This window comes from Lampetra planeri, chromosome 7 (assembly GCF_965212315.1).
Source record: "Lampetra planeri chromosome 7, kcLamPlan1.2.h2, whole genome shotgun sequence".
In the NCBI taxonomy this organism is placed as follows: domain Eukaryota; kingdom Metazoa; phylum Chordata; class Hyperoartia; order Petromyzontiformes; family Petromyzontidae; genus Lampetra; species Lampetra planeri.
This window is the reverse complement of record NC_136113.1, coordinates 15,138,160-15,160,790: the sequence shown is the minus strand read 5'-3', so window position 1 is coordinate 15,160,790 and position 22,631 is coordinate 15,138,160. Positions and strand designations below refer to the sequence as shown.

At 51.1% G+C, this 22,631-nt stretch overlaps 1 protein-coding gene across 1 annotated transcript in view; it reads right to left on the bottom strand.

Annotated features, from left to right (window-relative positions):
* Positions 1–18,619, bottom strand: part of LOC144720057 (paired box protein Pax-1-like) — a 32,944-nt gene extending 14,325 nt beyond the window's left edge. The window contains exons 1-2 of the mRNA XM_078596508.1: positions 18,129–18,619; positions 15,751–16,458 (exon numbers count right to left, since the gene is read on the bottom strand). Coding sequence (XP_078452634.1) covers positions 15,751–16,458; positions 18,129–18,132 — 712 coding nt within the window. The 5' untranslated portion in view covers positions 18,133–18,619. The remainder of the gene's footprint in view (positions 1–15,750; positions 16,459–18,128) is intronic.
* Between the last annotated feature and the right edge of the window lie 4,012 nt (positions 18,620–22,631).

The window sequence follows — 22,631 nt, the reverse complement described above, 5'->3', positions numbered from 1 at the left end:
GGACAGCTATCGCAGCTGTCGGTGGAGGCGTTCACGCATTTGTACATTTTTAGTCGAGGGCAGAATGAATGCACAACTGAACAATAAAGCCGTTATATAGTTCGTTTATGTTGTTGGTATTAGTCCCAAGGAACCGTTCTGGAGAGGGACCCGGATTTTCCAAATGTGACAAAAAACGTCAAATTATAGATAAACGATTAATCACGACACTGAAGCGAATGCAAATCAAAACAAAAAAGCAAACTGCCTCAAATGTGTTTTCCCCATCACTTATTGCACGAAAATAAATCGCTGTTAAATTATAAATTCCCGGCAGCGTCAGTCGGCTCGGGCAGGTTATTTCTTAGACCGAACACAGCACCATTACAAATTTAAGTCACGGAACCATTAATCAGATATAGGCGGTAACTATTGTACTATCGTGTAAGCAGATAAAAAAAATCAACGTAACATTTATTATTATTATAAATTACATAATTGATCGTCCGTTGCCAGGGAGACTTTGAGTCATCATTTGACGGTTCCTATCGCCGCGGTGCTGTGTTTACATTTAAAATTGGTATCAATGAACCGTGTTCACGCGTGGTATTTATCCCATCAGCGTTCGCGCGATGACCTCCTCACATTAACATCGCATCCAGGTGTCAGGTGGTCATTAACGTCATTATTCAGTTTGTGAACTTCGCGATCCTGTGGGAAATTACAAGTGCCTAGCTAAATGACTTGCACCCCACTGGGATTCTTGCACAGCGTTGGTGTACGGTGCTTTTTTTCTGGAGGACTTTGCAGTTTTTTCCTGGATTTTTCTGTTTGCGCATAGTCACACAGTCACTTTAAGATGTTTTCTTGTTCATGTTTTTGTTTTTTGTTTGTTGCGGTTGCACCCGATTCAAGAGCCAAATGGCTCACAGGGCTATACCAAATAAATGAAACTGAAACTGAACACAAATATATTAGAATGATAGGCAGCATATGCAAGACCTGTGTACGCTGTATATATATGTATATGATACAAAGACAAAGATCCAACGTATAGCCTCCAACAGACTGTATGGCAAGTGCTATTCATGAGAAGCACCGATAAAGCTTTGCCGGGTACGACGCACGAGGCGAGCGGCGTGGCAAACACGACGCCCTGCCGCCTTTGTCTCCCCAGTTGTGATGTTTACACAGCTCATCAGGCCGGGATACGCACGCGTTTGCAATGCAATTCTCTTGACAGTACGCGGCTCAACTGCCATAACAAAACACACAACGCTTCCCTTACCCCACCTTTGTCTCCCCACATAGAGGAAACAATAATCGTCTTAGGCGCACGACAAAACACACACGCACATCGGCCACGCGGCCTTCTGGGTAGTGAATCTATCTCTTCAGCAGTGTTGGTCCGATACATGCAACGCTCTGGACCCGTTTCGACATTCGCTGTCCTCATCGGCAGTGGGGTCACGCCCGATTGACCCCAATGCTGGTGAAGCGACAGATGGTCCTAAGCAATGAGCCTATCTCTAAGCAATGTGGCTCTGGTTAGAAGCAAAGTCCTATAATATAGAGAGACAGAGAACGCAGGACGGTGACCGTTACGCGTGGTCGTGGAGAATTTGAGTCGCTAAATGAGCAATACCTCATTCTCACATATGCCTCTTTACATGACATTATAAAAGCACGTTTCCCTTTTATAAAATCTTATTTTACCAAGCAAGGCCCACTGAGCTACGCAGCTCGCTTTCATAAGCGACCTGACCACGAATGAGAGCTCAACGATGTGGGCTTATCGCGTGGACATTTATAGCAGCCAAATCACTTTAAACACGAGCCACCATCAACCACCCCACGGCCTGGCAACCGGCACCAACATGCGTGTACAACACACACCGTGCACACTTGTGTGTGTATGTGCGTGTACACATATAGTGGGGAGCCATAGTGTAGCGGTTAGCGCTACGCTGCGCTATGAACCCGGCGACCCGAGTTCGATTCCCGCTCACGGCCAACACCAGTGACGATTATCTGAACCGGTCCCGGGCCTCCCCTAGGTCGACTCAGCCTAAAATGAGTACCTAGTGCGATGTGTAAACATCGCCGCTAGGGAGACAAAGGCGGCCGGGCGTGGTGTTGGCCACCCACCCCCTCGTGTGCCGTGCCGGCCTTCATAGGTGCTCGCTAACAGCACTTGCCCCTACAGTCTGTTAAGGCTATACGGGGAATCTTTGTCTTTGTACACACATATGCAACATGTTGTACATATGTCACACGTGACCGTGTCTGCACGCGTTGCCCGCAATGCAGAGGCCTGCTTATGTTACAATTGCACGCGACGCCGATTGGGGCGGGAGACTTCGCAAACAATGTTTATAAAACTCCCTAACAGAGTGCAGGGTCTTTTATTACGGGCTTTATGCTCTTTAAAAATAAAACGCAACACGCGTTGCTACGGAATTAAGAGGCCTCCCGTTTACGAACACCCGATAAGGTTAAGCTGGACTCAATAAACCGAATGCAGTATTTTTTTTTTTATTCTGAACGTACGCGTGGACTGCATTTATATTGGGCTGCTTGGGGGCTGGCCTGGCCTCTGTAAGAATCTTACATCCCCCCCACCCACCCACCGAATGTTATGGGGTTATATACTGTACTGTAAAGCCAATCGGCAGTACTTCATTTGAGATGGAAGAGTTCTGAACGAAACGCTGTTCCGTTCCGCGAACAGAATTTGGCTCGCCACATGCACATCCATCAAGTTGATGGCCGTTTTCAAAAATATTGATCGCTCGCTCGCACATACACACACACACTCAACGAGAGTGTATTGTATATTCTATATACTATATATATGTGTGTACATCGTAATACACGAGCCTATCAATCAACACGTCCACATTACGTTCGCCACATGGGCAGTGGCAAGTGCTGTACACACACACACACGCGCGCGCGCTCGCACGTGGACATTCACAAGGCCCGCAATTAATCATAGGCAGGGCTCTGCTCACCTTCGCCGTACGGGGGGGTGGGGGTGTGCCAACGTCGCGTGTCCGCCTCGCTGGCGACTGACGGCACAGGTCGGATAATGAAGTAAAAGGGAGTCGGGATATCTGAGCATCAGTGGAAAATGCCGGGAGCGATTTGATGGGCCAGGGAGGGTTCGTTCGGGGAGGATCGGATCGTCCAAGCGCACTGCGCTCTGGAACTCGGTCAGCTCGAGTTGGATTCCTGGCCGCAGCTGAACAACAACAACAACGACAACAACAACAACAACACCCGTGGCGAGTGATAGCAGAACTTACACTGCTCAACCCCCCCCCCCAATCCCACAATCAATCTCACACCACTCACCCACCTTCACCCGCACTGACCAACGTGGTGAAGTGTGGTTTAAAAAAAAAAACATCCGTTATCTATACGGCATGGGAAAGCCTTCATTCAGCAGCGGAAATAGATAAATATGGCGAAAATTCAGAAATACGAATTCAAAAAGCCAATGGAAGCCGGATTTAAGCACCCCCAGTATAAACGCAGTTCAGATATAAGCAACGCATGGTTACTTTGGGGAAGGCGAAAGGACAACTTCAAATACAAGCACAACTTCTCCGGATATAAGCACAGCCGGACTTAGTTCCCCTGAGGTGTGCTTATATCCATACATTGGGGAGGAAGGGAAGGGGCCACGAGTCTGGATCGAGGAGCCATCATCACTGGGGCTGTCGGTGGTCGGGTGCTCATTCAGAGCCTCACCGGAGCCTCGGCGACAAAGTTGCAGGCGATTCGGTGGCATGCAAACCGAATCGCGTGCACTGGCTACGTGTGAGCAGCTCGTGCAACCGAGAAGACGGAGAGAGAGAGAGAGAGACTGCACTTTCAAAGCGATTTAGAGAGCGATTTAAAGGGCTCGTTGAGTCGCGTCGAAAGTAATTGTATTGTTTTTTCTACGTGGCGAGGCAGGTACACGGGTGAGCCGAACTGTCTGCGGTTAATGACTTTGTTACTTACAGCTCAGAGCGAACGTCCTTTGGACGTGATCGTCCGTGCGTCCCGCCAGCCAGCAAAACTTTTTTGTTCGTTTATTAGAATCCAGCACGATATTGTCGCAGCTCCCATTGACTCGGTTGGATACGTACGGTCCGAAAGCGGTACAACATACACACTTACACGGAGGCTGATGAGTATGATGCCTGGATCAGCCGTGGTGTCAACGGCGGCTGGACACGCGGCCCTCATCAGTCACTCGCCGCGTGCTGCAATCGCGCTGAGCATATTCATCCAAGTCGGCGTAACCGCACTGACCAGCGTGGTGAAGTATGACCAAACAACACTCGGCGATCGACACGGCGTACGGAGGGCTTCATCGAGATGTGTGTTATCATAATGCGTGTGTATGTTGTGTGCACTGTGTGTGTGTAATGCGTGTGTGTACTGTGTGTGTGTGTGTGTACTGTGTGTGTGTATATACTGCGTGTGTACTGTGTGTACTCTACTACTACTACATCTACTACAACATTTACTACTACTACTACTACATCTACTACTACTACATCTACTACTACTACATCTACTACCACATCTACTACCACATCTACTACTACATCTACTACTACTACATCTACTACTACTACATCAACTACTACATCTACTACTACATCTACTACTACTACATCTACTACTACATCTACTACTACTACATCTACTACTACTACATCAACTACTACATCTACTACTACATCTACTACTACATCTACTACTACTACTACATCTACTACTACATCTACTACTACATCTACTACTACATCTACTACTACTACATCTACTACTACATCTACTACTACATCTACTACTACATCTACTACTACTACATCTACTACTACCACATCTACTACTACTACATCTACTACCACATCTACTACTACATCTACTACTACATCTACTACTACTACTACATCTACTACTACTACATCTACTACTACTACATCTACTACCACATCTACTACTACATCTACTACTACATCTACTACTACTACTACATCTACTACTACTACATCTACTACTACTACATCAACTACTACATCTACTACTACATCTACTACTACTACATCAACTACTACATCTACTACTACATCTACTACTACTACTACATCTACTACTACATCTACTACTACATCTACTACTACATCTACTACTACATCTACTACTACATCTACTACATCTACTACTACATCTACTACTACATCTACTACTACTACATCTACTACTACATCTACTACTACTACTACATCTACTACTACTACATCTACTACTACATCTACTACTACTACATCTACTACTACATCTACTACTACTACATCTACTACTACATCTACTACTACTACATCTACTACTACTACTACATCTACTACTACATCTACTACTACTACATCTACTACTACATCTACTACTACTACATCTACTACTACTACATCTACTACTACATCTACTACTACCACATCTACTACTACTACATCTACTCCTACCGCGTACAGCGAGGAACACCTGTGCCTTCACGTGTCCTTTCGCTTGTTTTGTTTTTGAATGCGAGGGTTAAAGGCGCAGCCCCTGCAACGGCCTGCTCACGCCACTGTTGCCGGAAGGGTCTCCCCAACGGGTGAGAGTACCTGCAGTTTTTACCCCCCACCCCCCACACCACACCGCACGCGACCTGCCGATAGAAACCCGCTGTGGTGTGTGCTCATTCATACTGCCGGGGGGGGGGGTGGTATGGTTTACGAGTACCACACCGGGAGATGGAACCGGCGACCTCTAGAAGGCAAGTTCAGCGCTACGGCGCCGGTCCACAGCTACTCTGGTATTGTCTTGCGGGCGCGCGTGTCTCTGTGTGTGTGTGTGTCTCTGTGTGTGTGTGTGGGGAGCGGTAGTGTAGCGTTTAGCGCGCTGCGCTATGAACCTGGCGACCCCGGTTCGATTACCGCTCACGGCCAACACCAGTGACGATTATCTGAACCGGTCCTGGGCCTCCCCTAGGTCGACTCAGCCTGAAATGAGTACCTGGTGTGGTGTGTAAACATCGCCACTGGGGAGACAAAGGCGGTCGGGCGTGGTGCTGGCCTCTCCCACCCGCTTGTGTACCGTTCCAGCCTTCATTGGTGTGCTCGCTAACAGCACTTGCCCCCACAGTCTGTTAAGGCTATACGGGCGATCTTTGTCTTGTGTGTGTACAATATTTTACAATCTTCAGAAATGCATGCGTATGTGTGTACAATATTTGACAATCTTCAGAAATGCATGTGTGTGTGTACAATATTTTACAATCATCAAAAATGCATGTGTGTGTGTACAATATTTGACAATCTTCAGAAATGCATGTGTGTGTGTGTACAATATTTTACATTCTTCAGAAATGCAAGTGTGTGTGTGCACAATACTTAACAATCTTCAGAAATGCATGTGTGTGTGTACAATATTTTACATTCTTCAGAAATGCATGTGTGTGTGTTCACAATATGTTACATTCTTCAGAAATCCATCAGCCGTGTTTCGTTTGAAGCAGAAACCACACGCAGGAGTGGAGTTGATCTGCAGGAGACTCAGCTGTTAGTGAACTAATTACGCTATGTAACACGATTTTTTGTCCTGGGTAGTAAATGTTATTTTTTTAATTTGCTTATGTCTAAAAAGTATATATGAAATGGCTATTATTCCCCACAAACTTTGCTTTTGTGACCAGGACTTTACGTGAAGGAATGACACAAATGCACACCACGTTTTCACATTTAAAATAGGTTAATAAAAAAATGTCACTGTCCTAGTCACAAAAGCAAAGTTTGTGGGGAGTCATAGCCATTTTCTGTACTTTTGAGGCTTAAGCAATTAGAAAGTAACACTTACTACCCAGGGACAAATGTTTTTGTTCTTGTTGTTACACAGTGTTATCTGTTTACTACTGCCCTAGGGGCGGTGCTCAATCATAAACAACAACAACAACAACAAGACAACTCAATACGTCACTCAATGACAATGTGACCGAAGACGACACATATATATGTACAAGAAAAAAAATAGATGTGTTCCGGAAATGGCCCATATTTGGTGCTATGAACAAGGGACATTTCCCGAAACGTCGCCTCTTTCTTGAAATATACCTTTTCTAAAACCAGATTGGCGAAAGTGTCGCGGTTCTGCTGCCGTGCAATTTCCAGTCGGTGTTGCTGAAGTAGCGATGCTGTGCGTTGCAGTACACGATACAGTACACAATACAGTACACAAGTACACACTCAGGGCATCGCTGTGCCATACGGGGGGGGGGGGGGTGAATTATACTGTTTTCTTTCTGGATTATAAGACGCACTTATCCGCCTCCACTATATTTTAAAGTAATCGCTTAGGGCTGCCTCTTATAATCCGGTAGTTGCGTGCGCGTGTGTTTGTGGTGCAAATGTTTATTGGCAATTTCTCGCAAAGTCTTTAAAGGGTGCGACTTACTTTGGGAAGGTCTTATAATCTAGACGATACGGTAGTTGATACATATACTTGTGTATATATTATAAATACTGCACGTCAACCCACTGCTGCATGGATGCGTCATTTACCACGGGGGTTGCCATGGGGGTCGTTTGTTTATTTACAGTGTGGTGAAGTATGGTCACTCGCGTCGTTCACCACGCTGGCTACATCAGTCCGGGGTGGGTGATTGATTGTGGGGGGGGGATTGTGAGATTACGAGCCGTTCAGATTTCACGCGCGCCACTCATGTTTAGCCGTGGACCGCAATCGAACTCGGGATACCTTAGTTGGGTTCATGCCTCCACTGCTCCACGACAATGAATTGAGTTTCTACGCTCAGACATTGATTGCATGCGTTCCATGATGACATCTGTGTGAGCCTCGCCGTTACATGCTGATGTTTTTTTTGTCGTTTAATATTTGCCGTCAATGTTCCCCGTGTTAGTTTTTGTTTTGTTTCCATTGTATCGCGATTACAATGGTCACCCGGCAGAATTTGTTTAGGCAAAGGAGAGTCTGGCCCGGTTTCAACATTCGATACCTCATCAGCAGTCACGCTCCTTAACACTATTGCCGGATGGATTTTCAGACGTTTTTGGCAAGGGCACTCCCGGCTACAACACGGGAGCAGTGTTCACTCGTAAAACCAACGTTGTGTTCGTTATTAAATATCAACAACAACATCATCAACCATGGTCAATCCACTGCTGAATGAATGTCTCTCCCAATCCGTCGCCACTTCTCACAGTATGATGCAATATAAGGGGTTATAATTACATACTGTGTGATCGAAGTGTCGTACAAATTAATCGACAAAGTTTGAAGCCATCAAAAAGAGCGTATACGTTCATTATAAGATACTATAATTCAGATGGTACCACTACATATTGCAAAAGAAATAACGTATCCAAATGTATATGATGTACATTTATATTTACATAACAGTTTGAACAACACTTGATACAATGTTTTATAATTGTACAGATATAAACGACGTGTGATGCTTTCGTTATTTCCGATTCTCAAAGTCGATTTAGTAACAAACTATTATGGTATTATTATAGTGGTATTAAGATGCAATCGTATAATACTATATTTGTCTCCTTTTCATGGCACTGTGATTTTTGGCGATTTAGTTATGAAAAAAAAAAATCCTCGAGACTTAAAGTGGCTCTACAATCAACCAGCCAACAACCGTGTTGACTTGAATGTATAGAGTACACCTGATATACAGTATACGTAAAGTATATATACATACTAAATCCCCCGTATAAATTCAGCAGACTGTTGGGGCAAGTGCTGTTAGCGAGCGCCTATGAAGGCCGTCACGGCACACGAGGGAGTGGGTGGCCAACACCACGCCCGGCCGCCTTTGTCTCCCCCAGTGGCGATGCTTACACACCTTGGGGAGACCCAGGCCCGGTTCAGATAATCGTCACTGATGGTGGTCGTGAGCTCAGCGCGCTCACCACTGCACCACCGCTCCCCATATTTATGTCAATACCATATAATACACATAATACTACACACACATATATACGCTACACACACATACATGCGCACATACATATGGATATATATATATACGTTTATATATTTACATGTACATATCACATAGCCAATTCGCATTGCGTCCCTGCCTGGAGGGGACAGGTTTGCTGGGATCATAAATAATTTAGAAATCCGCGTCGGTTTATCTCCGACCTCCTCCTCCTCATCCTCTCTCGCTCTGCCTTGCTGAGCCGGTGACACGAGGGAGCACGTGAATGCGAGGGGGGATGTCGAGGAGGTGTGTCGGGCGGGGGGCAGTCATCACACCACCCATACCCCCCGGGGGTGGAGAGGAGAGATAACACGACCATCACCGTCACGTGTCTCCACGACAAGCCGCAGCTCTGCGTTCATTGAAACAAAATAGAAACAATATCTCCCCCCCCCCCATGGCTGCTGCTCGCCACGATGTCCGACGTTTCGCTGGTGGCGCGTGGAGCGCAGCGTCAGAAATCACATTGCACCGAACACGAGCCAACGAGATGTGCAGCCCGGGCGCGAGACCACGACTACTATCGTGGAAGTAGTCGTCGTGATGAAGCAAGGCGGTCAAGCGCACATTTAGAGTACGTTCATAAATAGCGGCCAAATACGACCCACGGGCAAAGGCACGTACAACATCTAGATGTGAGGTTGCAAGTAATGCAGAGTTGAGACGAGAGGGGAGAGGTAGGAGAGTGCGTGGAGCGAGATGGAGAGGTAGGGGAATGCTTGTTGGGGAGTGGAGCCAGACGAGAGGGGAGAGGTAGGAGAGTGCGTGGAGGGGAGTGGAGTCTGACGAGAGGGGAGAGGTAGGAGAGTGCGTGGAGGGGAGTGAAGTCTGACGAGAGGTAGGAGAGTGCGTGGAGGGGAGGGGAGTGGGACGAGAGGGGAGAGGTAGGAGAGTGCGTGGAGGGGAGTGGAGTGGGACGAGAGGGGAGAGGTAGGAGAGTGCGTGGAGGAGAGTGGAGTGGGACGAGAGGGGAGAGGTAGGAGAGTGCGTGGAGGGGAGTGGAGTGGGACGAGAGGGGAGAGGTAGGAGAGTGCGTGGAGGGGAGTGGAGTGGGACGAGAGGGGAGAGGTAGGAGAGTGCGTGGAGGGGAGTAGAGTGAGATGAGAGGGGAGAGGCAGGAGAGTGCGTGGAGGGGAGTAGAGTGAGATGAGAGGGGAGAGGCAGGAGAGTGCGTGGAGGGGAGTAGAGTGAGATGAGAGGGGAGAGGCAGGAGAGTGCGTGGAGGGGAGTAGAGTGAGATGAGAGGGGAGAGGTAGGAGAGTGCGTGAAGGGGAGTGGAGTGTGACGAGAGGGGAGAGGTAGGAGAGTGCGTGGAGGGGAGTGGAGTGGGACGAGAGGGGAGAGGTAGGAGAGTGCGTGGAGGGGAGTAGAGTGAGATGAGAGGGGAGAGGTAGGAGAGTGCGTGAAGGGGAGTGGAGTGTGACGAGAGGGGAGAGGCAGGAGAGTGCGTGGAGGGGAGTAGAGTGAGATGAGAGGGGAGAGGCAGGAGAGTGCGTGGAGGGGAGTGGAGTCTGACGAGAGGTAGGCGAGTGTGGAGTGGGACGAGAGGGGAGAGGCAGGAGAGCGTGTGGAGGGGAGTGGAGCCAGACGAGAGGGGAGAGGTAGGAGAGTGCGTGCAGGGGAGTAGAGTGAGATGAGAGGGGAGAGGCAGGAGAGTGCGTGGAGGGGAGTAGAGTGAGATGAGAGGGGAGAGGCAGGAGAGTGCTTGGAGGGGAGTAGAGTGTGATGAGAGACAGGAGAGTGCGTGGAGGGGAGTAGAGTGAGATGAGAGGTAGGAGAGTGCGTGGAGGGGAGTAAAGTGAGATGAGAGGGGAGAGGTAGGAGAGCGCGTAGAGAAGAGAGGTGTAGTAGTAGGGGCGAGTTCACGGAGGCTGTCGATGAACGGTGAATGAACGCGGTGAGAACGTTTCACTGCACTGGGCGTGTGCGGCGTGCGTCCGCAATCATCCCTACATCCTGAACATCCTTCATTTAACCACGCGGAGAGCACGTGCAGGAGACACGCAGAGTCTATCCGGCGAATGCTGCTGCCAGGCGTTCGGAGTCGTGTGCCAGTGTACTCAGTCGCAAGGGCCCTGGGTCTTTGTGCCCCCCGGGTGCAGTTGCACCGCCTGCGTACTCGGCAGCCACGCTGACGCAGCGGCCCACTCACTGAGCGCAATACAGCTCCTAGTCTTTAACTTCTTCTTCTCGCGATCGATTCAAGGTGGCGCGCTTCATTCGTTCCACGCAGCGCTCCAACGTGCACTAGGAATCGAGCTGTGACTCTCGTCCAAAAGCGGCTCATAGAGCGGCGAGCTATAAGGGCCGTCTCTAGTCGCGCGTGTTGCCGTAATAATGACGGTAATACCGACAACAAATATCACCACCTCGATTATGAACAGTGCCTTCGTAGACGAACGTTTTTAATATGGTGTACTAACGTTTCAGGCGACGGTCCTTAAGAGCGGAACAAGAGCGGACGTATGCATTGAGTTGTTCTGTCGTGGAGGCTGTGTGGGGGGTTGCTAATTGTGGCAAACATTAGTGGATGGCCAATTTTCCTTTCTTACAACGCACTGCGCGGTAAGGGTGGGGGTAGTGATCGATGGTAAAATGGTTAGCGCACTCGCGCTTTGAACCAAACCTGCCCTCGTTAGATTCCCGGCCACGATTACCACCAGCGGCGTCTGAACCTGTCCTGCCACCCCCCTGCACCTCACTTCACCGACCTATCGCACTGACCAGCGTGGTGAAGTATGGTCAAACTACCGACCCCCCCCCTCCGCCCGGCACGACCGACGCGCGGAGTGGTTTCGGCTTTCATTCAGCAGTAGATGAACAAAGGGCTGTTAATTTACAATTTATCATACGCACGCGTATCCGCACCTCCGATGAGCATGGCTAGCTGCGTGCGAGTGCGATAGAAGGTGAACAGACGTACGCTGCTGTACGGTAAAGCCAGGGGCACTAAAATGTACACGGCGATCCACATGCAGATACCCCACTCTGTTCGAACCAACTCCTTCCATTCTTCTCAACAGCTGATCGGATTTCGCGAAAGCGCGATGCCTCCGCATGCTACGGAGGAGAGAGCTGGCGAGATGCAAGCCGATCGAGGTCGGTGGGAGACGCGTAGATGCTTTGACGTAACAAATGTTTTCTTCGATACGATGTTTCATCTACAATTTAAGTGGGGTATCCATAAATGGCTCACTTAGATTTTTATTGTATTTATTTAAACAGGAAGGTCCCAGCGAGCTGTTATTGACTATGAAACGTCGTAGGCGTCCTCCGACGGTACGGATGTTGCCGTGCTGCACTACAGATCTTACATTTACAATCACGGTTGCATAGGTCGCGTTACCTACGGCGAGTCTCGATAAATGTTTATCGATCGGAACGAGTGCCGGATCGTGCCTGTATTTCGCAACGCCCTGACTCGCTCTTGAATTGATGAGGATTGTTTGTGTTGCGATCGTAAACGTCGTGATTTGTTTCATTTCATTTCTATCGACGTGACTTTACCGAAAGAACCAAAAGTGTACGGAGCCCTGACTCGCATCACGTTACGCAGCGGTCGGAGGCCTAAACGCCAGACGCGCCTTTTGGTGAACACCCCTTTACCAACTCGAGTGCAGGCGATGGTCTCATACACAGAGGGAGTCGCCTCGAGCGATCGCGGAACGCGAATCGTAAGTCGCGCCCACAGTCATCTTGCATTGGCGCCGCGCGCGCGTGTTGCTGTCCGGCGCGATGTCCTTCGTTTCGTTCTCAAGTTGCCGAGGAAGAACGCGAACGAGGCTCGCGCGGCACGCAGAGCGAAACGTCGGACCGCGCACACGCCCAGCGACACGCGGTACAGCCCGAAAACTATATATATATAATGTCGAATCATTGATGTATTTGCTTGTACTGTATACCCAAGAAAGTCTCGGCGAGGTTCAAGACTCGTTTTGCAAGTGGATCTTGCCAAGGTTTCGCACGAGGGGAGCGATGTTACGGCTCTTAACCGCTGCCGCCCTGCGTGGTCGCAGGTCTGCGATGTCGCAGGGCGTGTTTCAGCACTGGGGCTGCGCTTTTTTGTCTCAAAAGCAGTTCCACTGTGGGTGTAGGGTTTAGCTATGGCAGGAGACCCGGGGGAACCCGGGGAACACGCGTGCAGAACGGGTGTAAGGTTTCCGCGTGTCATGTCTGCACCACGATCAATAACATTTCACAACCGCGAATACGTGTATATATATATACGCAGTAATCTTACGGTGTATTTATAAATATTGTCGCAATGTAAATACGCGTCAATTTACGCCAACGAATTCGTTCAAATTAATTGAAACACGCAAATGAAATTCAAAGTGCACGATTTCATTATCGATTTGTGAATGGCAACGGGTAGTCGAATCACTATAACACACACTCGGATAGAGTCCACATTATAAGAACATCCGTATATGCATGAGTAATATTCGACTAAATCACACAACAACGTAGGAAAGAAGCTACGGTCGTTATCAATCCACGGCTACATGGAGGCCAATTCACGGTCATGGCTATTATATGAGCATCATACTTCACCACGCTGGTCAATGCGGGTTGATGATTAGGGGGGAGGTGGAGCGAGGGTGGGGGCATAATCGGTTCAGACATTACTCGATGCTGGTGTGAGCCGTGGTTTGGAGTCGAACTCAGGGACGCTGGGTCTAATAGCAACAGCGCTTAGCGTTGTGTATGTATGTATGTTGAACTTCTTCCGCACCGTACGCAGACAATCGTGCGTAGAGGGGGGGGGGGTAACAAACTAAACACACAACACGCAGTTAATAACCCTCGCCAACGCTACATCCATTCACGAAACAACAACAACAACAACGCAAGAGCCACTTCCTGCACGAAGCCAGATCGTCAACACTTGTCCAAGCGCTGTCTATGTAAGAGGCTGCGTGTTCCCCTTTCGTCTGACGAAGCTCTCGGAATTCCTTGACCACCTTCATCGGTGCCCTTTGTTGTGGGGGGTGGTGGTGTGGGTGGTGGTGGTGGTGGTGGAACGCGAAGGTATATCTCAGCGCAACGCTTTAACGACGCAATTCCTTGGCCCCAGAGCCAGGCAACCCGAGGCGTGCGGGCCCAACCTCGGCAGCGCTCTCTCTCTCTCCACGTCACTCAAATATCAAATCGGACCTCGGTTCGTCCGTCCGCGGACAAATTGGACAACAATTAGGACAGTCGCACATCTGCTGCTCGCTCCGCTCTCTGTCTCTCTCGCGGTCTCTCTCTCTCTGCTTTGACGCGTGAGACGTGGATTTGAATCTGCTACGTTAGGTCCGACAGGTTAGAGCAGCAACAATCACCAACTTGGTTTGGGGATCCGAGTGAGCAGGAGAGTGCGGTTATACTGTACAAGGGAGGCCGAGGTTACACGAATCCAGCAATCGTAAAGCCCGAAAAAATGTAAACAGGTCAAAGTTAGGAACGTTCAAAAGACAAAAACATTAAGCCAAAATCACGTAGCAGTGTAACTCTCCGAGCGGCAAGAGAACGAGTCATCTGTCTCGCCTACGGCTTGACTACCCCGTACGTTTCCGCGGTTGTGCCGTTTGAACTGAATATTGAGCTGGCGAAGTATCATTCTCAGCGCGTGTAGCGAAACGTCGGACATAAAAAAAAAACACTGCCCGAACAACATCAACAACAACAACAAAACACATGGCGGAGCGAGCTACGACCGGGCGTGTGGCTTTGAAATGCAGTTCTGAATTTATGGCTCGCGTACAATCTTCTGTACGTGGGTTGGACGTTTTGCCACAAGACATCTCCTGAAATGTTGCAGTCTTCGTCTTGGGTATGACTCAAAACGAACGCGGGATACATTAACGGGTGCTCTAGTCTTATAGTACAAAATAAAACCCCTCCCGCGCCACCCCTATAGCCTGAACAGACTGTTGGGGGAATGTGCTGTCAGTGAGCAGCTTCACCCATGAAGGCCACGCACGGCACACCGCACCAGGTACTCGTTTAAGGTTGGGTCTACATAGGGGAGGCCCAGGACCGGTTCAAGGTTCCGTTCGCCACTTGATGGTCGTGAGCGGGAATCGAACGCGGGACGCCGGTTTCGTTACGCAGTTCGCGAACGCGACGGCGCGTGTGTGTGTGTGAATAATCTTCAAAAAATATCCGCCCGCATTGCCTTAACATACTCTTTGGGGCAAGTTCTGTTCGTGCGCATGGTCTATACACACACACATATACACCGACGGATGATACTAACGGAGGAAGTACAAAAACAACTTGGCGCAGAGATCTGTTGAATAGAGCACAAATCTTGCTAAAGCCATCGAGAGTTTTTAGTGTGGACGGATGCACGAAACCACTGTCCCGCTCTCACTGCTGAGCGGGCTCTCACTTGGTAAAGAAAGCGCATTGATGGACGGAAAACACAACTATCGCCACCACCACCATCATCATCATCACTCCGTCACCATTACCACATTCACTGATCACCAACACCGCTACTATCACGACCACAATCACCTTCATAAAGCACCACCACCATCATTACAACCTCCACCGACATCAATACAATTGCCACCAGCATTACCACCACGACCACCGCTTTCACTACCACGACCACAACCACCGCAATCATTATCATCGTCGCCGTTACCACGAGCACCAACCACCGCTACCACCACCACCACCACCACCACCACAACTTTCCACTACCGCCACCGGCTTCTCACCTTGCTGCTCGGCCGCCGTCCTGAATCCCAGGATGTCGCTCACGGTGTAGGAGGAGGGCCACGAGCGCGGCAGCCCCGCAGGGATGTGCACGCCCGTGGCGCCGTGCATCGCGTGCGCGCCGCCCTTCCCCGCGGGCCCGTGTCCGTGGTGGTGGTGGTGATGGTGGTGGTGGTGATGCAGCTGCGAGCTCGTGTAGGCCGCGTACAGAGCTCCGTACGGCACCGCGGCCGCGGCTGCGGCTGCGGCGGCCGCCGACTGCTTACAGGAGGCCATGCCCGACGCGTCCTGCATCTGCGAGCACGGCTGCGACATGCTGCCGATCTTGTTGCGCAGGATGCGGCTGATGGAGCTCACGGAGGGCACGTTGTACTTGTCGCAGACGCCGTCGGCGAGCAGCCGGTCGCGGATCTCCCACGCGAAGATGCCCGGGTCGCGCTGCTTGTAGTCGCGGATGTGCTTGACCACGTTGGGGGTGGTGACGCGCGGCTTGCTGCCCCCGATGGCTCCGGGCAGGATGGAGCCCGTCTCGTTGTAGCGAGCCAGGATCTTGGAGACGCAGCCGTGGGACACGCGCAGCTGCCGCGAGATGTCGCACGGCCTGATGCCCAGCTGCGCCAACTCGACGATCCGCAGGCGGATCGGGTTCGGCAGAGGTCGCCCGTTCACGAAGACGCCGCCGAGTTGGTTGACCTCGCCGAAGGACTGGTCTGCGCCCGGGGCGGCAGCCACACGCACGCCCGGCGACACGCGGGGGGGGCAACAGCAACGGGGTTGAGCATGGCAACAACAATAATAATACGTAATAATCATGATAACGACAAACAACTAATTATCATTATTGTTATAACCGACGCGAAACGATCTTCTGTTCCAATCCACCCGCGGTTACGCATTTACAAACGAGCGTGTGTACGTGCGTGCGTGTCAGAGTCATGTGCGAATATTGAAACCTGGTCCTGGGCCTCCTCTAGGTCGGCTCAGCCTTAAATCGATCTCTAGTGCGGTGTGTATTAAACATCGCCGCTGTTGGAGACAAAGGCGGCCGGGCGTGGTGTCGGTTCACCCCATCCCATCGCGTGCCGTGCGAACAGCACTGAGCACCCCCCCCCACAGTCTGTGCAAGCCCATACGGGGGGGGGGTTCCAAAAAGTCGCGTGGTCTCTCTCCCATTCGGTGTGTGTCGATCAACTCGTGAGCGAGTGAGTGAGTGGAGGGTCCCAGTCCACAGAGGCGGGATGGATGCGCACGTGGCGAGACGCGAGGGTTGGAGCCCGAGAGAGACGCGAGGGTTGGAGCCCGAGAGAGAGAGAGACGCGAGGGTTGGAGCCCGAGAGAGAGACGCGAGGGTTAGAGCCCGAGAAAGAGAGAGACGGAGAGATCACGACTCGTCACATTGACGCGAAGAGAGAAGGGTCGATGATGATGATCACGACTCTCTCTCTCTCTGCTCGTGTGCGTTAGCGAGGCGCGTCGAATACACCGGTGTGTTCGACCCCGCTCAGCGTGTTACACAGCGCGCACACACGGTTGCGTTCTCACGCACGGGTACACCGTGAGCAAAGAGAGACACGTCGGGCACAATAGACCTGCACGTGGACAATGTGCGCAGTGACTCTCCTCATGGTGGGACACACACACAGAGTTGCGAGCGACGGCTCCGTTGCAAAGCCTCCCAATCAGCGATTACGCGACGCGTCAGCGTTACGCAGCCGCTTTCTGTCGGCGGAAACATCGCTCACTCAACCCCTGCCGTCCATTCAATTTCCCTTCACTCAGCCCAGCGGCGGCGGCGCAAACGCCGTCGAAGAAGCAACCCGCGCCAACCTCCCTGCGACCTGTAAACGGAGGTCCCATGGCTTGTTGCTGTCTCGTACGTGCGATCTCCCCCAGTGGCGGCCGGCAAACAACTGTCACGCTAACAACAGAGCCGCGCGGGTAAACGCATGAGCCCCGCTATCAGCGGCAGCAGCAGCTGCGGGCGAAGCCGGCTAACGCGTACGAGCGGTGTCCGCGATGCGGAACGCGACTTGTTGTTGTTGCTACACGGCTGAGCGGACGGGTGCGCGCGCGCGCGCTGAACTTCTTTCGCGCCGTACGTGGCCAGCCGTGCTCATCGGAGATGCGGGGGGGGGGGCGGCGAGAGGGCAACAAACGCGACGCGGGCAAAGGGAGGGAAGAGGTCGGCAGTCAAAATAACAAGAAGAGACACTTCGTGTTGTTGTTCGAATTCGGTAAACAAAAAAAACAACAACAATTACTTAATATTTGGCCACCGAACCCCTTCCCGGCGCCGCCTGTGAAGGAGATGCGACGGCGAGACATCGACAACGACGACGACGACCACGACGACCACGACGAGACATCAACGGCGACGTACCCATGTTGACGCAACTCTCACAGCGGCGCGCTCGCACCTCCTGCACGAGTCCCGAGTTCGCGGCGTTTGTTTCGAAGCGTCCTTTTTTGTTGTTGTTGCTGTTGTTGTTGCTGTTGTTGCTGCTGCTGCTGTTCGCCGATCGATGCTTTTTTCTTGGTCGCGGCTGTTAAATGTTTTACGCGAGCGCGCGTTTCAATAAAAAACACACACACACACACAAAGACGTCCGTCCCCTCGCAAGAAATGAAAGGCCGCTGTGGCTGCACCATTCGTCCAAGGACGGGCGGCTGGCGGCGAGGGGTGGGGGGGGTCCTTGCGAGCGAGGAAGCGAGGCCGCGGGGAACGATCGGCGAGGGCGGGATATATAGCGAGTCCTGTCGCTGGAGCAGTAAATCCGATCTCCGAGGACGAGTGGGGGGTGGGCGGGAAGGAGAGCTGACGGTAGGAGGAGGGAGGGAGGAGGAGGAGAGGGAGGAGGAAGAGGCGAGAGAGGTTGGGGCGGGCGGGGTAAGAGGCGAACTTCTCTCTGGGCGACTGGCGTAGTGAACCGAGCACGTCACTCCGGCTCTCCACCCCAGCCAGACCCCCCCCCCACCTCCCACACCCACCCTTCCTCGCACTCCCCGCCCCATCCTCATCCTCTCCATCGCACTCCAACTCTCTCCTGCCGCACGGTGCCTCCTCGTTCACTCAGCCGCCGCAGGAGAGGGTGGGCGCGGGGCGGACGTGTCGAGATCTCGGGCTTCGCGTCTTCTCAGTGGCCGATCGGGACCCGTGGCTCGTAGCCCGGCCCTGTCCGGCACAGATGGTCCTGAACCTCGCCCTGTGAGCATTCGCTCTCCTCCCACCTTCCCTGTCTCTCGCTCTCTCTCTCTTTCTCTCTATCCACCGCGCAGGTAAATCGACGCGAATCGGGTCAGAGTGAAGAGTTCCCGTGGCGTTCACGCGCCGTTCTCGTCCCGTGTGTCACGGGGTCTCCAATTCAGGTGGAGCGCGTTGATGAATCCCGTAGCGACGAGCGTCTGGCGATCTGCCTGCGTCGTCTGCGATGGGGAGTCTCAATGACGCTCCAATATGAACGAGTGGCGCTGCTGTTGGGGGCTTACCTTAGACGAGTGGTTCTTAACCTTTACTGCAGCAATTGTAAACAAAACAAGAAAGTATTATGTGAATAATTACATCGGGTCGATGGAACAAAGTAGTTGTAACTTGATTACTTTGTGTTTCGATTATTTACCTTCTAACAAAAACAGTTGGCGATGTCTCGCAGCCCCAGGAGCTGCGTGCACTACCAGGTTAAGAAGAAGCACTGGCCTAGACGTTGGAGAGATAAAACATGTACACGGGAATACTCGCAATGCGCCCAGACACAAACACGTGTTGGAAAGATGAACGTGTTCCTTCCGTGCGCGTGGTTTTTCTTTCTTGTGTTTTTGTTGTTGCGAACAGTTCGCGGTGGAGAATGTTTTAATATCCAGTGGGGGTGCGCTACTCTGGGGCGCGTCTGCCTATCGGAGTGGTCCGGTAATTGACGCGCAGAGCGAGATGAATCGGACCGCGTGGGAGGACGTCATCCAGCAGTGGACAGATACAGTTTGCGATGCTCAATGACGATGATGATGATTTTGAAGAAATGGGGAGCAAACTATTACTCTTGGAACTGCAAGGCAGAACTAGCTGTTGCAAATGAGCAAAGCGTACGGCAATCAGCTCCAGTTATTACGAAATTATCAATTGACTCAAGCCTATTGATGGAATTTAAATTGCATATACATTAAACAACACAGGTTCGCGAGAATCCCGTGTGAATACACTTTAAATCCGGCTTCACGTCTGTCCGGCTGTTCGCCCTGCGTTGGGTTGTACTGCAAAATGCTCTTCCGCGATTTTCTCTCCCGCGATTGTTTCAGTCCCTGGCCTGCATCGACCAAGAAATCATTAATCCGAATGGGTTCTCGCCTGTTTTACGGTGAAACGAATATATGTAAATACAATTAAAGTTATTGAATGTTTTAGTCATGTTTACGATGTTTAAAATACGCGAATAAAGACACGGGTGGAGCGGTGGTGCAGTGGTTAACGCTCTGGGATATTAATCCCTGCGACGCGAGTTCGATTCCCGGCCACTGGGTAAACAGCAGTGGCGAGTGATATCAGAACCGGTCCTGCCCCCACCACTTCCCACACCCACTCACCTTCAAACCGCGCTGACCAGGGTGGTAAAGTATGGTCAAAAATCCCCTTACCCCACCCCATGACCGACAAAGCGGTGCAGAGGACTTCAACTCATTGGCGGATTTAGAATAGCTGGGATTTGTATATTTACGCAAAACTCCGTATGGCCTTCAAGATACTGTTGGGGCAAGTGCTGTTAGCGAGCATCTTTGAAGGTCGACACGGAGTCGGCGGCCAACACCACGCTCGGCCGCCTTTGTCTCCCCACTGCTGATGTTTCACACACCCCCACCAGCTACTCATTTGAAGTCGAGTTGACCGATGGGAGGCCATGGACCGGTTCAAACTTGAGTCCATTGATATTGATCGTGAGCCGGAATTGAACTCGGGCCGCCTGGCCCGTAACGCATCGCGTTAACCAGTGCGCCACCGCTCCCACTGTGAAATAAAGACAAAGATCCCCCGTTTAGCCTTAATGGTCTGTAGGGGCAGGTGCTATTAGCGAGCATCTATGACGACCGGTACGGCACACGAGGGGGTGGGTTGCCAACACCACGCACGGCCGCCTTTGTCTCCCCAGTGGCGATGTTTACAGACCGAACCAGGTACTCATTTGAGGCTGAGTCGACCTAGGGGAGGCCCAGGACCGGTTCAGATCATCTCCACCGGTGTTGGCCGTGAGCGGGAATCGAACCCGGGTCGCCAGGTTCGTAGCGCTACCCGCTACACTACCGCACACACGCGCACCTTGGCCGCGTTGGCTTTTATCTCGTTTCCTGTCAATGCCGCATTCTAGAACACGCACCGCGAATGTTTACGCAGGCCACTGCTGCTCGCGATGAGCTCGTATCGCGGATCCAGGTATTCGCGATTATTATCGCCGTTGTATGCGCTCCTCGAGTTTGATGCGAGACGCGGGGTGGGGTTGATGATGGGGGGGTTGATGAAGGGGGGCGGGGGGGTTGATGAAGGGGGGCGGGGGGGTTGATGGCAGGTTGGATGAGTCGTGAAGACGAGGTGCTTCTCCCTCCTCGTGGCCCGTTCCGTCAGATCCGTGTCACTGCCCATCCCCGTCACGCACAAACAATGGACAACATCGGCGCTCTCAGTGACCTGTGTTATGATCAGGGCTTCATTAATCATCACGCTGCTGCGCTGCCTTGGAGTACAGGCACACTCGGCGTAAGGCACTACCACTAGAAGTGCAATGCACGCATATGCTTATTAATCCCACGTTGATAACATCATTCATCATAACAGCTTGTTCCGGATAAAAATGAAGCGTTGCCCTGTCCATCATCACGTACCATGAAATTCCTTCACGCGCCATCAGCGCAGTTACCATAGCCACCACAATGACGGCTAATATAACCACTGACGCGCTTACAAAGACACAGACCCCCCGTATAGCCTGAACGGACTGTTGGGGCAAGTGTTGTTAGCGAGCACCTATGAAGGCCCAGAACGGCACACGATGGGGTGGGTGGCCAGCACCACGCACATCCGCCTTTGTCTCCCTAGTGACGATGTTTTTACACACCGCACCAGGTACTCATTAGAGGCTGAGTCGACCTAGGGGAGGCCCAGGACCAGCTGAGATAATCGTCACTGATGTTGGCCGTGAGCCCGAATCAAACTCGGGTCACCAAGGTTCGTGGTGCAGCGCGCTTACCGCTACATTACCGCTCCCCACAAACACACACACGTGTACACGTACACACACATGTATTGCTAGATTCTAGTCGTAGTAGTAGTATTGTTATATCAAGGTGTCGTGTGCGTGGTTTATTTTGAGATTGTACAGCGTAGACAGCCGAGCACTGGAACGCGTCCGATAATACGTCCGCCTGGGAGATGGAGCGATTACATCCATGAGCGGATTGCTCGTGGCTGCAGAGGAGGATTGTGATGATAATGGTGGTCGAAGGTGTTGTTAGGTGCGCGTCTTGGACAAGTGGAATCCAGTAGATTTTATTTTTATTTTCTTGAAGACCAAAAATATATATACTATGTGTTATTCGCAATGTCTAACGGTACGTGTTGTATACATCACGATTATAATGTGTATGCATATATATGTATGAATTATATATATATATATATGTCTTTGTGTATATGTGGAGAAGAGTGGCCAGCCATATTCTAGCTATGGATCCCGGAAATCTTAGTTCGATTCCTGGCAAATTAAGCATGTTGTGGACTTAGCCTTAAACAAATACCCGGCAAGATTGCGTCAACATTTTTGTAATGTGCCTCCAATTCATGAGTACTATTCCCCGTGAAGCCGAGATGCTCATTTGATACGCGCCCACTACAATGCAAATTTTA